The 15,867-nt window shown below is 37.9% G+C and overlaps 3 protein-coding genes across 5 annotated transcripts in view; 2 read left to right on the plus strand and 1 right to left on the minus strand.

Moving 5' to 3' along the window:
- Root (ciliary rootlet coiled-coil, rootletin) overlaps positions 1-4,514 on the plus strand; it is a 19,960-nt gene extending 15,446 nt beyond the window's left edge. For 2 of the 3 annotated variants that reach the window (XM_076786527.1, XM_076786525.1), the window contains exons 18-27: positions 25-240; positions 333-534; positions 592-704; positions 941-1,117; positions 1,182-1,289; positions 1,353-1,532; positions 1,623-1,835; positions 1,900-2,205; positions 2,265-2,648; positions 2,715-4,514. In XM_076786527.1, the coding sequence (XP_076642642.1) occupies positions 25-240; positions 333-534; positions 592-704; positions 941-1,117; positions 1,182-1,289; positions 1,353-1,532; positions 1,623-1,835; positions 1,900-2,205; positions 2,265-2,648; positions 2,715-2,996 (2,181 nt within the window). In that variant the 3' untranslated portion in view covers positions 2,997-4,514. The remainder of the gene's footprint in view (positions 1-24; positions 241-332; positions 535-591; positions 705-940; positions 1,118-1,181; positions 1,290-1,352; positions 1,533-1,622; positions 1,836-1,899; positions 2,206-2,264; positions 2,649-2,714) is intronic. The other variant, XM_076786526.1, reaches the window with a different exon arrangement.
- LOC143353313 (prostaglandin reductase 1) overlaps positions 1-15,783 on the plus strand; it is a 19,400-nt gene extending 3,617 nt beyond the window's left edge. Inside the window, exons 2-6 of the mRNA XM_076786531.1 lie at positions 13,420-13,455; positions 13,536-13,714; positions 14,408-14,702; positions 14,808-15,084; positions 15,172-15,783. Of these exons, the coding sequence (XP_076642646.1) occupies positions 13,448-13,455; positions 13,536-13,714; positions 14,408-14,702; positions 14,808-15,084; positions 15,172-15,513 (1,101 nt within the window). The 5' untranslated portion in view covers positions 13,420-13,447 and the 3' untranslated portion in view covers positions 15,514-15,783. The remainder of the gene's footprint in view (positions 1-13,419; positions 13,456-13,535; positions 13,715-14,407; positions 14,703-14,807; positions 15,085-15,171) is intronic.
- On the minus strand, positions 7,005-10,727 carry LOC143353310 (dnaJ homolog subfamily B member 12). Its single transcript, XM_076786524.1, has 8 exons — positions 10,469-10,727; positions 9,925-10,075; positions 9,515-9,660; positions 9,191-9,331; positions 8,965-9,098; positions 8,745-8,860; positions 8,377-8,540; positions 7,005-8,243 (listed from the first exon to the last, which is right to left on the minus strand). The coding sequence occupies exons 1-8, from the start codon at positions 10,599-10,601 to the stop codon at positions 8,131-8,133; spliced, it is 1,098 nt and encodes a 365-aa protein (XP_076642639.1). The 5' UTR covers positions 10,602-10,727; the 3' UTR covers positions 7,005-8,130.
- Positions 15,784-15,867: the final 84 nt, after the last annotated feature.

Consider the following 15,867-nt stretch of genomic DNA (forward strand, 5'->3'; position numbering starts at 1 on the left):
CATCTGCTGACTACTTTTGGTCAGTTGATAGATGTGGATAACAGTTTAGAAGCTACCAGACAAGAGCTTGGAAGACTGCGTTCGCGTGCTGACGAGGAAGATGAAAGATGGCGGACGAGAGAGCAGGAGTTGCTGGTTAGACTAGAGGACTGTCGATGTAGGGAGAGAAAGCTCGAAGATCAGAAACATAATTTGGAAGTTTGCTTGGCTGATGCTTCCCAACAAATTCAGGAACTGAAAGTAATATAAAAATTAATAGTTGAATTTTTGGAGAGTTAATTATGAATGTAGAAAATTGAGTGAGCACTGTTTTTGTTGCATGTGCTGCTTAGGCGCGTCTTGGAGGATCCGAAGGTCGAGTCAGAGCATTGGATGCTCAGTTATCTCAGCTGGAAATCGCGAAGAAGGAAGCAGATCAGAAATTGAGTAGCGTTGGTTCTACCTTGCGACGTATCATTGGTATTCAGATGGACGGAAGCGTAAACATGCCGTTCAAATTGATGAGTCCTTCGAGAAGATGGAGTCCTGCAAGAGGTGAGTAGTCGATAAATTAATATAGAAGATTAATTAATAAGTTAGCTTATGTTTCAGCTCAAGAGCACACTGACTCCGGCAGAGACGCGATATTCGACGTCGATCCCGAAGCAGTTAGGAAAGGTGTGCGGTCCTTCATGCAACAAGTGGCACAAATTGAACGCGAAAGGGTAACTGCTGTTTCCTCCGATGGACTTCTTTTAATTGTACACAGTTTTTAGCGATTAAATTAGCTGTTATATTAGGATCAACGGAAAGACTAATGTGTCTACAAGAAGTACCACCAAGAATATGTTTAAAAAAAATTGATAAACAATGGAGATGTCCTAAACATCCTCGACTAAAAAATTGTAAAGATAATCCGCGGTCCGAGTGTTAGTTAATTTAAATCTTGTTCGATCTCTAGGACGATTACAAAACGGAGCTGAGCAACTTGAAGAAACAGCTGACAGAAACTCAAGAAATCCAAAACAAGTCAGACTCTCAAATAAACACGCTACTGGCTAACATTAGAATGCTGCAAGACGAGAAGAACTCGTTGGAAGTGAAACTGTCTCAGAGGCAGGGCAGCTACGACATGCAGGTATATCTTGTTTATAGAGCTTTGATTGTAATTTTTAAGTCGTTACTGATCGGTATCTTTTAAGTTGAACGCTTTGCAACAAAAGACAGAGGAATGCGAACAGCTGCGCGAGAAGCTGGCGAACCTCGAGCTAATAATCACCAGTGGCACTGAAGAAAAGATACAGTGCGAGGTAAAGCCAAAATTTTTCTTTAAAGAAAATGCTTCCATTTTTTAATTGTTTTATAATTTACAGGACAAGCTGGAGAAAATGAAGCAAGCTCTCAGTCGAGTGGAAAACGAGAAGCGCAATTTGCAAGAGGAGCTTAACAGGAGCGAGTCCCGAGCTACCAAATTGGAATTGCAGAGAATGTCGTTGGAGGGTGATCTCCAGAGACTGCAGATGATGTTCCAAGAGAAAGAAGCAAATATTCATGTACATAGATTGAACCTGCAACCTTTAAACTCATTCCGTAATCTTGAATTATATTATTCTTTTTTTTAAATAATTTTTTTTTTTTTGCAGAAGCTGCAAGAAAGAAGTGAGACTCAGAACAGAGCCATGGCAAGCTTAGAGGAACGCTGTGCTTCGTTGAAATCAACCATAGAACAGTTAAACATAACTTTGGAGAAGGCGTCCAACACGGAGAGCGAGTTGAAGAGTGAAATTAATTCTCTGCAGCGCAACGTCCTGGAATTGACGACGACTTTGCAGACGTCCAACGAAAAGACCAAACAGGTACTTCACATATATTTAAAAAATTGCAAGAAATTATTACTTTACCAATGTATCATTGTTCCAGTTGCAAAAACAACTGACCAACACCGAAAACGAGCGAAGAATTCTGACGGAGCGCGTGGAGTCCTTGCAGCAGACACTGAGCGAACTGAAACGGACGAACCAGTCGCTAACGGACCAAATAAATCGAATGCAGAATGAACTAGCGAACAATGAGGTGCAACGTTGCACTTTGGAGTCGCAGTTGAGGATAGCCAATTTTCCGCAGGAGGAAACTACGAACAAAGATGAGGAGCTGATGCGTCAGCTGCAGGCTGCGCAGAGAGAAAGAAGCGAGATGAGAGGAAAACTGGATGCACTTAGTGACAAGGTAGATATTTTACGATCAATCAACAACTTAAGATGCATCCGTTAATAATAATATTTCAGGTGAAGATGTTAGAAGCCGATAAGCGTAATTTAGAACGCCAAGTGTCATTTGCTAAGTCGACCAGCGTTCGTAGCAAGAGCTACGAGAGGCCAGAGAAAGCGCATACCGAACTACTGGGCACCAGTTTCGACGTGGACCATTACGAACAAGAGAACAGGGAATTGAGATTGAAAGTCCGCAGATTAGAGACTCAGCTGGCGGAGAAGGAAGCAGAGCTCATAAGAGTGAAATCAAGCTACGTTCATAGTCATTCAATGTACGACTATAGTCGGGATAGATCAGGGGAAATCGAGAGACTCAGAGCTGCACAACTGCAGGCGGAGAAGTTGTTGGAAGCAAGGGAACAGAGTCATCGTCAGCAAGTGTTGCGTCTGGAGAATCAGGTAGTGATTATCTGCATTCGTGTCTAAGATTGCGAACATTATTATAATCTTGATTTTTGCGGACAGATTCAATTACTGCGGGAACAACTGAATCAAGAGATAAAACGCAGACAATTGTATGTGCTGAGAAGTTCAAGGGCCGGCAGGGAGATGCAACAATTGAGACAAGCTTTGGGCGACTCGTTGAGAACAGTGGCCCAAGACCCGTCGCTGGACGCAGTATTATTGGAACACGAAGCCCGCAAGCTGGACTCAACCTTGACGAGTACCACGAGTTTACCGCCCTCATTGGCTTTACCCCCGCCATCATCGTACGACAGATCTTCCACGCCGGCACAGCTTAAATAAATCGTCGCATCGTTTCAGACTGAATCAGACTCGAAAACTGCCAATGTTCAATCGTTACTCGCCAGAAGAATAGTGTACACACTATTCTTCCATTTGCGGGAGCATTCATTTTAGTCCCAAGTGTACTTAATCGATTCATCCGAAGGTCAGTGACCTTTCGCCTAAACTCCACTTTCATTCGAGCCCACTGAGTGCCTTATTTTGGTCACACTTTCATTCGAATCTTTTACTATTATTATTTATAAATTATAGCGGAGAATTTCTATGAAAGTGTCGTTAAGATGGGACTTTAATGGGTTGACAAGGTAGCTAACGGTAACAATGATTGGCCATCCAAACGTTTTGTTCACAACGAGAGAAGGAAATAGTGGTACACTAAATAGTATCTCGTGTCGACAATAGTATTCTTAACATAACAACTAGGTTTTAAATAATACCCATTAATCCATACTTCATTAGACAGTCAAATTCTCGCAGAAGAATGGATTCGCTCGTAATCTCTGGTTGCGGAACTTTAACGCATCTTTTCGAGATCTTTGTGTACCCTTTTTTATACGAATTCGGAATCAAAGGTCAAGGTTATACCGATAGTATAGTATAATCTCGTAACTGAGACAGTTCTTCCTTTTTTTTTTTTAGAAACAATTACTATACCATTTGAAAAATTGTCTAAGATGTTAAGGCTCACGGAATCGTATTTAATCTCAGTCCGTCCATGCGTTTCGCTGATGTTCATCGTATTTCCGTGTATAAGTTAGTATTTTAATGATTTTAGTGTCAACGGCTGTTGATTTCAGAATATATATCCGGATTGCCAAGCGTGCGCTTATGATCCGTATAATGGAAAGCACTTTCAGAGTAAGTTGTACTGGCAAGAGTAATGCTATCTTCGGTCTCGTTCACGAGACCGAAGAGAATCACAAAACAAAAGCATTGTAGAGATATGCTTCTGATAGATGAGTAAATTGGAGTCTACCGTAGACATAGGAAGTAGAACTTGGTACCGTAGAAGGAACTATCAAAGGGACAACGTGCACGCGCGGGTTGCATCGACGAATTGGATTGTGTCTATTCTTTATCGTTAAGAATATAGACATCTAATCCAGCCGAAAAATATTTAGCTGGCTTAACCGAGCTGTACTGTTTGCGGATCATGGAAAAGTTTCATGTGTTCGAAGACCATCATTTTCTTTCCCAGTGCAAACGTTGCACAAATAACATTCTATTACGTTAGTATTCTCGCGCACCGTTCGAACTTGATTGTTGTGGTATTTTTTCAATAGCGAAATCTAGATAATTTATGTATCCTATTTTCATGTACAACATACATTTTTATAATTGTATTTACGAAACAGAAATTCATCTACTTGAATCGACGTAAAGATTCTACCAGGAGCTTTTTTAATGCTAGTCACGGAAAACCAACGTTATCGCGTTTCCTATTATATGATTATATTATATGTTAATTAATGTTCACTTTTGTAGAACTACTATACATACAGATAATAAATAAACTATTGCAAATTTCGTGTTCGTTTACTTAAAACAAAAACACAGTGTAACAATTTGTAAATTATATATATATATAAATAATTCGTAAATATAAAAATTGAATTTAGCGCCATTGATAGTGGTGTCCATACAGCTCCAGTTGATCTAGTGGCAAAATGCTCAAACTGGTAGACAAATATTACCGACGGTCAATAATCGTGGTGTCGCTCATAGTAAATTCCGAAAAATTATCACTAGCACCACAGACGAGGTATAAGAGTAGACCAATCACCCCATGTATTTTTTTGTCTCACGTCCTCGGGGCTCTAGAGTTCAGAGTCGTATCTTCATCATTTATCACAGGTATATGGTCTAAAGTTCTCGTGGATCTAGTTACAAGATTTATCGTTCGTCAGAGTAGAGAGCGTAAGAAATCTAATTGTTGTTAACGATGTCGGTATCAGGTATCAGATCGTGAGACACGAAACCCCATACTCCTATACCTTGTCTGTGTTAGAACTGCTCCGTCGGTCAATTTGGTTAACAGTTTCAGGGTTTTGCTATTACATCAATTGGCGCTGTACTCCTGAATTGAGCTTCCAAATTTTGCCACGAGCAGCGCCACTGTCAACCTTTTTGGCGGTTTATTTAAAATTAAATTTTTTCAAACTGTAAGGAAGGAAAGTTTTTCTGTTACTTTAGATGCCGTACTATTAATATTTTCGATTCTTATATATATATACGAGTCGTTAGCATATCAAATTCTTGCAAAAAATTGTTATTCATTTATTCTTAATTGTTAATTAGTTCTCTTGTAGAGACCCCCTAAATTCACGCAATAACTTCGCATTCGAATAAGAAATATTTCAATGCTTTCCCGTTGAAATTTTTTGACTTCAAAGGATATTAATTAACGCTGTAAGTATATGTCCATCATAGTCGGATTGATAAATAAAAATAATCGCAATGACATGCTGGAAAATTAAATTTTAGCTATTCGTGGACGCATGCGTACAGGAAACTGGTTGCCAAAATAGAATTCTCTAACGCAGCTGTATAATTGTAATTCTAAATTGTACTTACTGATTGTAATCATCGTATTCGCTATTAAAATCTAATAATTTGGATTACGGACATCCAAGCACGGAAATCCAAGCTGAGACCGTGTTCCTCGGGATTCTAAGGCGTAACCGAATGCATTGAGTTTTCCAGAACCTAGACGTGATGTACTCTACAATGTTTATAACCGTGGTAAATGTTTATAACCGTGGTAAATGTTCATAACAGTGGTTATGATAGAAGTCGGTTTGGTCGAACCACTTAATCTGATTCGTCTTGCCTGAACATTTATGCTCGGAAATCTGAATAAATAGTATGTTTCGCGTATTGTTTCACTAGTTTCAAACGCTGTGAATAATTTAATTTTAAATTTATCCCGCCTTGCCAGTCATTTTAGAATACCGAACATATAGGAGTTAATTAATAGTTATCATTCTGTCATATTGATTTTTTACTATTATGTCGCCAAACCACAAGTTAAGTTGGGTGAAGCACGTATGAGATCAACTCGCACTTTTGTAATTCTTTATTTCGATGCTAGTCAAATTGGCATATACAATGTAAAGATGATAATTCTAGGAAAGGAAGTGCGTCGTTTAACCGTACGCAAGCTGGTAGACTCATGTACACGAACAAAACTTGATATGTGCAGTTCGAATGTACAATATTACGCGTTAGCCACCGTGTAGACTGAATTCAAACAATAATCGGCAACATCGTACGCAAAACATTTTATTCATCGGATCAACTAATATTAGCCGTCCGATCTATATTATCCGCTTGCAACATTGTAATTTATAAATAACAATACGGACAGCTGACAATGCAGAAAATCTCCATTCTTCCGTGTTTTACACGGACGACTGGACCAAGGTCACTTATTACAATTTTGGCGTAATTAAACGTCCTTGCATGTACTTCGTCACTTCGATGTCACATCGGTTTTTAATTCAAATCTAGCTGAGCAAAAATAAAAAAATAAAATCTGGCCTGTCATCCATAAATTTATTGCAAATTTTCGAATAAATAAATCAATAGCGAAAATGTATAAATGCGTGAAAAATAAAAAAAATGCGAAGGACTATGCAAATGCTGTAATCACTTCTATGGTACTTTGAAAAATTATCAAAAAAGATGTTGAAAAAGAAATGTCTTTATTAGTATATGAAAAAATATTATCAGGGTTGTTCCGTAGGTGGAATAAAACAATTAAAAAATATTGTGAAAATAGTCTGAGGTACAGTCTTCAAAAAACATCCATAAATACGTCAGAAACCAAATAATTTTGCTCAGCTAGAAACCCGTATACTGAGCTCTGTAATCATGCTACGCTATGCGTCACATACTGCCGGACTATTTTCATATTTTTCTTTCATCGTATATTTGCTATCATGGAGGGAATGTGACGGTGTTTTATACGTTTTGCTCGATAAAGGTGTCTCGGAATCAAAGCTAGTATAGGTGATAAGAGAATTTATATATGATAATAATCTTGAACATTAATACTGTGCACTGTACGCATTCCTACACGACAAACGAATCTAATTTAAATCCAAGCATGTCCCTCTAATCAACTGAATCGTCGGAAAGTGCATTTGTTTCGTTCAACATCGTAATTACGCGCGAGAGACACTGTCCAGGCAATCAATTCATTCTTTTCAGCCTAAGGTTATTAATCTTAGCATTACATTTCTCTCATGTAATTCATATACTTTCTTCTTGCGGGAACAGAAACGAACGCGTTGAGCGCCGCGTGTACCATTTTGAAGGGGATGATTATTCAAATCATCAAGAATCTGTATAACGCATGTACATGTTTCATTTGAAAAAAGTAAAAAGACTGTACTATGCGCAAGTGATATATTATATGTGCATTAAGCCGCGACGATCAACGCGTTAAGGGTCAACGATTCATAAACTTTCCTGATCACCTACGTTCTATATTCAAGAGGTTTCAGTGTCACAACTGATCCTGGCAAAATCATTGCGTCAGAATGAATATTTTTCAATTTGCAGCCATATCATTCTGATGGCATAATTATCACGGCAAGATTTGAATCATCGTTCAAATTCTACCAGCATTTACAAAATCATAGAGAATGCTTTAAAACCATGTTTGCCCATTCGATTATCGGCAACTCGGCTTTTTCCTTCTTTGCACAACAATAACGAGATGTAAACGCTGACAGTATTATGAGTAAATGAATTTTTGTTCGTTTCCGTATTATAAATATTATTCTGTCTGATCTAATCGTGGCATGAAGTCACGCCTAGATTAGGTAAAATCAAATTGTTAATAATTCGTATTTTTTGCTCCGATTCGCCGTACACATTCTACTGCGATCGATACAGTATCAAATAATTTACAATTTTTGAGTACACGTCAAACATTTGAAGTGGTCCGTATAAAAATTTGATGGGGGACCAAGACGGTTATCGTTCACAAATTTGAATGCGAAGAAACGTAATGTATCGTCTCATGTAATATGCACGATGCTCTTCGATTCATCCAATAATAACTACACACGTGTAAATATAATATACACCTATCTACAACAAAGTTCTATTCAATTGTGTGGTGCTGCTATGCTCTTTGCATTTCTTGTATTTTCTTACAGGAGGGTGTTTCGATATTTTTAGCTTTGATAAATAATTCCTCGTCTTCAAAGTTCCTTGCCTTCCATAATAGCGTTTCCCCTAAACATTAAAAGCCATTTATATCGAACATCTAATGGTATACTATTTTCCAGGAACCGTGTAAATATTATTATTTTTGTCTTATACGTATACAGGTCGAAATAATGCAGGCAATGAAACGTTCTGTACTTACTGTAACTTCTTTCCCTATAACAGGCATGTCTCAAATTATTCAGGTACTCTTCCTCAACAGAAATTTCTAGCCTACGTAAGCTGCCTTGATATTCAGTGTGAAAGTTTTCTTTGACATAGTATGGCACCTTTAATCCTTGAGTTGTTCTCGATACAGAATATTTTCTGCGCACAAATCAAAATGTGCATATAATCACTCTCACACAAGTCATTCGCCTAGCTTTTAGTGTTTAGTTATATACCCGGAGGTTACAGCCAAGAAAGTAAAGCACAAAGCAGTAAAATTGAAACATTCCATGAAAATATTAATTAAAACTAATTTATTTGCCATTATTCGTCATAAATATTCTGGCATGTGGAGACACTTACGCGTTCGAATGCAAGCTATATACAGGATCTGATATAAAGAAACTGCTCATCATAGTTAACAATATTAATAACAGTACAGGAAACATCTGAAGGAATGTGGTATATCCGTTCGCTTGCTAGAAATACAAGATTTCGTTTTAAACATTACAATTGACGTAAATGGTATTCAATGAATTTTTATCTATGTATATACAAAGTATATGTATCTTCGTATTTATACCTGAGAATGTGTGTGCTGAGCTTGCACATCTTGTTGTCTCATCCATCTTCCGGCGGAACGTCTCATATAAAACTCTTGTTGTTGGAACCCCCCACCAAAGAACATATTGAACAATTCCTCTGCAGTAATATCGGCTACCAAAAATTTATTAAATCAGAAAGTTTATCAACAATAACATTAATTAAAAAATTAAACATAATTTCGACTAAATTTAATGTAACAGTACATTCAAATCCTCTTGTATAATTGTAATGTGCATGATTCTGACGACTTGGAACATTTTGGCTTCTTTCCTCTTCGGGCCCATACATGTCATACTGTTTCCTCTTTTCCACATCAGTGAGAATGGCAACAGCATTTCCGATAGCTGCACAACACATGTAATATATGTACAATGTAATTGTAAGTGTCATGTAATTATATCTCAATATTAGAGGTGTGCGAGATCCCAAAAATGGAATTCCTGAGAATAATCTCGAAAATTGTCGAGAATCTGAATGAGCTCAAGAATCCTCATATGTCAACGATTAGTGTAACGAATAATATTTACCTTTGAAGGCTTCTGCAGCACCTGGAGCTTTATTTTTATCTGGGTGTAACTGAAGTGCTAACTTTTTATATGATTTCTTTATATCGCTATCAGTAGCATCTTTGCTTACACCCAAAATTTCATAATAATCCTTGCACTTCTTAATCCTATAATGCAAAATATTAAACTCATTGTAACAATTTATTTTCCAAAAACAATATACCTGTTACCTAAAACTTTTTACACAGACTACACGAAAATATGAAACCTTGTTTACAGTCTGTTGTGATAATCTACTACAATACATACATTCAAATGTCATACATACTTTTATTTACATGCTCAATTACTTAAAATCATACACATAATTAGTCTGTTGTCTTTCGTGTAAACAGCTCTAGTACTTTGCGGTGCTTAGTCGTGTCTTGTACCTTTTAACATATTCGAGTTGTTCCTTCGTATACTCAGTAGAAGTTTGAGTGTACGTAGCTTCCTTAGGTGCTGTTTGACGTTTTCTAATAGTAGGTTCGGACTCAGACTTTTGATTTTGTTTTGTAAGCATAGTCACTTTTGCTAATACATCTGCGAATACAAGTTAGTTACACATCAAGGTGTTTCGGAATTGTGCACGACACCGTGCAATTTTGTATTTTCTCGATTTTCGTGTTTTTTATTTTTTCTTTTTTTTTTATTCCGAAGGAAGCTCAGCGACGATTTTTCGTGAGAAAATTTCAAGTCTATGGTGTACGTTGTTACAAGAGAACGTATTAATGAATATCAGAATGATTTCATCGAGATGAACGACACACCTGATTAGCTCGAAGTTCTACCAATCGTATGCGAAACGACAGGACATATTTTACAGTGATGACGGGTCGGAAGATCGATGATCGCGTACGCATGGAACGAGGAACAGACGAAAATCGACCAACGAATCGCACACGAGACACTGACGTGGACTTTCAGTTCGCTTACCTTCTGTCTTCTTCGTCGGGTAAAGTTTTTGTGCTTTGCGCACAAACTTTTCGGCCTCCTCGTATTTCTTTTCGCGGAGATACCGCTCCACGAGTTCCATACATCGTTCTGCTTCATCTTTATTGCTGTCCATGATTCGTTACCGGAGGCCGAACGAAACTTTATCCCAACAGAATGACTGGGCAGAATAGTAAATAAATTCAATCACTCGTCCCTTAATTCTCCGCCATAGCAATTTAATAAGTTACGTCATGAACGTGATACAGTATAGAGTACGCTTCTACGTATGTGCACCAGTTTAAACACCGTGAACATAGTTGCGGAACTGCACATTCTCTGATTTGCACCTAACAATAAGTGCGTCCGTTTTAAATTGTGTAGATTAATAAATTGTTGATTGTATTATTTGTTTCCGAAACTTTCCCAATTTCTAATTCTACCGTTTTTCATTAATTCAACCGTTTTTTACTACATCATGTTTCAAATACCGCGCGCTTTTCATTTCCATTTTTTCCTACCGTGCGCGCGCCGACGGCTAGCCAAGTCTATTGGTTCTAACTCTAATATGACTCTTCGGCCAATAGCGATCCCATATCATCGTACACATTGTCGTTATTAGCCGACGAATACACTTTACTATCCATCATCTAACAAGTTTTAACAATTTCAACGCATGAACAAAGGAATTATGTTTCTTTTCATTGAAACATTATTACTTTATATTACAACTTCAACGTCTGCGTTATCAGATTAAATAAAGTACATGCTTTAAGCTCTTTTCACACCCTCGAGCGTTTCAAAATGTACGAGGCTTTAATTACATATAGTTACCAGAGAGGAAATGAGAGTGCTCACGCCCGGGATTTCAGTGTCCCCGGTATAATGCTGCCCCGTAGTCTAATTTTTAGCCTGCATCATCTTATCTGTATCATTAGCAGCGGATTCCAAATAATGCCAAAGTAGATTCAAGTTCTAATACAGGCTACCACCCCCGGGAGTATTCTCGGTGTGGGGGGGTGTCGGTCCGTCCCTCCCCTAGGGGAGGAGGATCTGTGGGGGGTGGGGTAGAAGGGGTCGGGGTGTGCCGGATCGCACCTCCGACGGCCCTTCCTTCCGGTGGCGGCATCTTCTTGCCTCGGCCGGGGCTGGTTCCTTCGAGACACCGGCCCCAAGCGGGGCACGAAGACTCCGGGAGCTCTTTTTCCGTGGGGAAAATGCTTTTCGCATACCCCGGCTCCCTGTGGAGAGCCTTCGGATTAGGCTTCCCGAGCCCCAGCTTGGTCCACCCACAGCTCCCGGAGTCTTCGTGCCCCGCCCAGGGCCGGTATCCCGAAGGAACCAGCCCCGGCCGAGGCAAGAAGACGCTGCCACCGGAAGGAAGGGCCGTCGAAGGCGCGATCCAGCACGCCCCGACCCTTCCTACCCCAACCCCCCAAGGATCCCCCTCCCCTTTTGGGGAGGGACGGACCGACCCCCCCCCCCCTACCGGGAAACTAACCCGGGGGGTGTCGTCCTATCACGGTGGGAGCTATGCTTCCCCCGGGGGCCCGGGTCAGCTCGCACCCCGGGCCAAGACTCCGGGAGCTGTGGATGGACCGAGCTTGGGCTCGGGAATCCCAATCCAAAGGCTCCAGGGATGGGGACACCGGGCGGGTCCCCCCGCCCGGAGTCTTACAGCGTAGATAATGGGAGGCCCCCCCCCCCCCCTACTGGGGTAGGATGTTAGCTGGGACGTATCCTGTGGACTACTCGCGTGATCCAGGCACCTCTGGTCTGGGTAGTCCACAGGGGTACCCCCCCTGGAGATAGTCCCACATAACCCCGGCTCTCCCGGGGTATGCGAAAAGCATTTCCTCACGATAAAAAAAAAGTTCTAATACAGGCTAAAGCGAGCAGTCTCATTTCCTCTCTGCTAATATAATAAAGATATTCATTAAAAACATATATGAACTATAAATATATCGTTTCTAAATAAAGAATTTACTATTGTTCTTAATAAGACTAAGATTCTAAGGTAATAATGAGTACTATCACTTAATTTTTATTGAGGCTTTTAAGATATTGTTACAATGACTTTTCAAACGACCTTAACAAAAACATGGGCAACTCATTATCTTTGTGAAAGTCATCCATTATCAACTCCGTACAATCTCGTCATAAAACTTAATCAAAAGTAATTTTGATCAACAGGATCAAAGATGCACAGAACGGTTACGTTCTGCACCGATCAGACAAAGAACAGTATGACGTAGTTGCGTAACAATTGCAAAGTCATTGTAGCAATTACCAACAATTTTTTTCTCAGAACTATCTGCATTTTTTACAGGCTCAGATAAAAAAGTTGAAAAAATCTACTTTAACTTTTTTCTTCGCAATTCCGACCAATACCAATTTTTTCAACATTTCGTTTACCCGTTACTTAGTAAACTTTGTCATTTAACGTGTCAAGAAATCTCAACTCGTTTGGTTCAATTTTAAGAAAATTATGCGATTTTTATATGTGGGCAATTACTTTTGGCCGGTAGTGTATATAGAATTTTTCACTTCTCAATGATAACGCACCTGTTACGAAACATTTTGTATGTGTATGCGCGTCTACTACATTAAAGCTTCAAACAACCTTGAAGTTGCAATAATAAATGACCTCAGCAATAATTTATTTTAAGAAGTATTCAGTAATTTTGTTAGTGTGCAGACACTAACTAAATAATAAAAAATGCTGATATTAGTAAGTATACTTACTAATACCATTATAATGGTATTATATGATGTTGGATAACGATAGTAATCGCAATTGGTCGTTGTATGGCGGCGTCGACCATTTATTTAAAAGAAATAGGAGAGGGGCAGAGGTGTATATGAGAGAAATTACTCTATGGGCAGAATCAGTTTATTGGTACATACACGTGTGCACGTATCTTGTTTCTACCTCACGATCGCCGGCCTTTCGCTGGATAAGTTATCGCATTTCAACCACATATGTTCATGTAAATACGACTGTAATATATTTGTATTGCGTTACAATAGTAATCATACGATCTATATATTTAATAAAATCATTTTGCAGTATAAAACTTCAACGGTCAGTTACAACCGTTACAAAATCATTTTGCAAAGTTTATCAAGCACAATTCAGTACAATGGTAAAGGCAAAAAAATTTGTGTTGGTGAAACATTTCCAAGGGGAACCAAAACCGACGGATCTACAATTAGTGGAAGAAGAACTACCTCCTCTTCAAAATGACGGTAAAACATTTTTTCTAGGCATACATGTCTATACATATATATATATATATATATAACAATTCTGGAAATAATGTGCATTGTCATCTCCTCTCTACTGTCAATTGTATAGGAATCATGACAAAAATATTTAATAACAAGTATATTGCCATGAGGTATTTTTAAATTATTATAATAATTATAACATTTAACATTTTTGCGACGTACAAAATTTCTTTCTTTAATCATTAAAGTATAATTGATAATGATATTATCTTCAGTCCATCGCGATCTTATTTATCGACATTTTCAAACGTTGAGGCGGAAAAATATGCACATCTGTAAAGAATGAATTACTCTTTCGTAATGCAACGATTTTAATGGATAGTTATTGTTGGTTTATTAGAATTTCATATTCATGCAATGAGTGCATGCAATATTAATTACTGAAAGCACTATATAATAAAACATCCATGATGCAATTATATGCATAATGCAAGATTTTATGAATAATGTAACAGGCAACATTTATTGCTCTTTTTTTTGCTTATTTTACAGAAACAATGATTTGTAAACTTAGCTGTACACATTTGATAACAGCTTTTATATTGTTTTATAAGAAGAATTATAATATATATATGTAATCTTGAAAAGCTAAAGTCCTTCTAATGATAAATTTTTAAGACATGGTTTTTAATGTTCAATTATGTTTTCTAGAGTTTCTGGTTGAGGCAGAATTTCTTTCTGTGGATCCTTACATGCGCCCATACGTTGCTAAATATCCAACAGGAATTACAATGATTGGTTCACAAGTGGCTAAAATAATAGAGTCTAAGAATTCAGAGTTTCCAGTGGGAAGAAAAGTTGTTGGTTACATGGGATGGAGAACGCATACAATTGTGAATCCTCGGGACTTCTCTGATTCAGATATGGTAAACCCAAAGCCAATGCTTGTGCCAGACATTGGGAATCTTTCATCATCTTTATCTTTAGGAGCTTTGGGAATGCCAGGGTAAACGTGATTTATATATTTTTCTTTGGCAATATTTGTTTACATTCCAGGTTGTTTTTTCTATACTTTCGCACTTGTTCTAACAACGTATAATTTTTGTTTCAGAAATACAGCATACTTTGGTTTGTTAGACCTTTGTACACCGAAAAAAGGTGAGACCCTTGTTGTAAGTGGAGCTGCAGGAGCTGTTGGGTCTCAAGTTGGTCAGATAGGAAAACATGTAATTGGGATGAATGTTATTGGTATTGCTGGTTCCGACGAAAAATGTAAATGGTTGGTTGATGAGCTTGGCTTTGATCATGCCATCAACTACAAAACTGAGGACGTTAAAACTGCATTGAAAAAAGCAGCACCAAAAGGAGTTGATTGTTATTTTGACAATGTAAGATCGAGGAGTATATTAGAAAAATGAATAATAGTTTAATTCATTATATAATCTTAGCTATATCAAGTATTGTATTTCTGTCAGGTGGGCGGAGACATTTCCAGCATAGTTATATATCAAATGGCCACCTTTGGCCGGGTTGCCGTATGCGGAAGTATTTCTTCGTACAATGAAGATCCTACATCTCTGTCAAAGACAACTATACTTCAACCTGCTCTTGTGTTCAACCAGTTAAAAATAGAAGGTTTTATTGTTACTCGTTGGTACAATCGTTGGATGGAAGGTGTAATGAAAAATCTTCAATGGATACAGGAAGGAAAAGTTAAAACTCGTGAAACTGTTACCAAAGGTTTTGAAAATATGTTTGAAGCATTTTCTGGTATGCTAAAGGGTAAAAATACTGGTAAAGCTATTGTGCAAGTATAAAGAATAAAATATTTTTTCAAAAAAACTTGTTTTATTCTTATTGTACTGTTCTGTACAAAACTTTTATATAATTTGATTAATCCTATTGTATTAATAATAATTCTATCCACCTAATTTATCCAAGACTTACCTAAAATTCAAACCTACACAAGACTCCGTTAAATAAATAAATCCAGCCTAATGGGAAAAGAATATTAAATTGGTGAAAATATTCTTCAAATGCAATACATGCTTTCGAAGTGTATGAGGTGTTTGAATATTTATACAAAATTAACCAAAATGATGAATTTGTAAAATGACGTAGAATAGAATTATTTCAAAGAAACACGGAAAAATCCTCGTTTTTATTGTCCA

The sequence above is a fragment of the Halictus rubicundus genome, chromosome 4 (genome assembly GCF_050948215.1).
Source record: "Halictus rubicundus isolate RS-2024b chromosome 4, iyHalRubi1_principal, whole genome shotgun sequence".
In the NCBI taxonomy this organism is placed as follows: domain Eukaryota; kingdom Metazoa; phylum Arthropoda; class Insecta; order Hymenoptera; family Halictidae; genus Halictus; species Halictus rubicundus.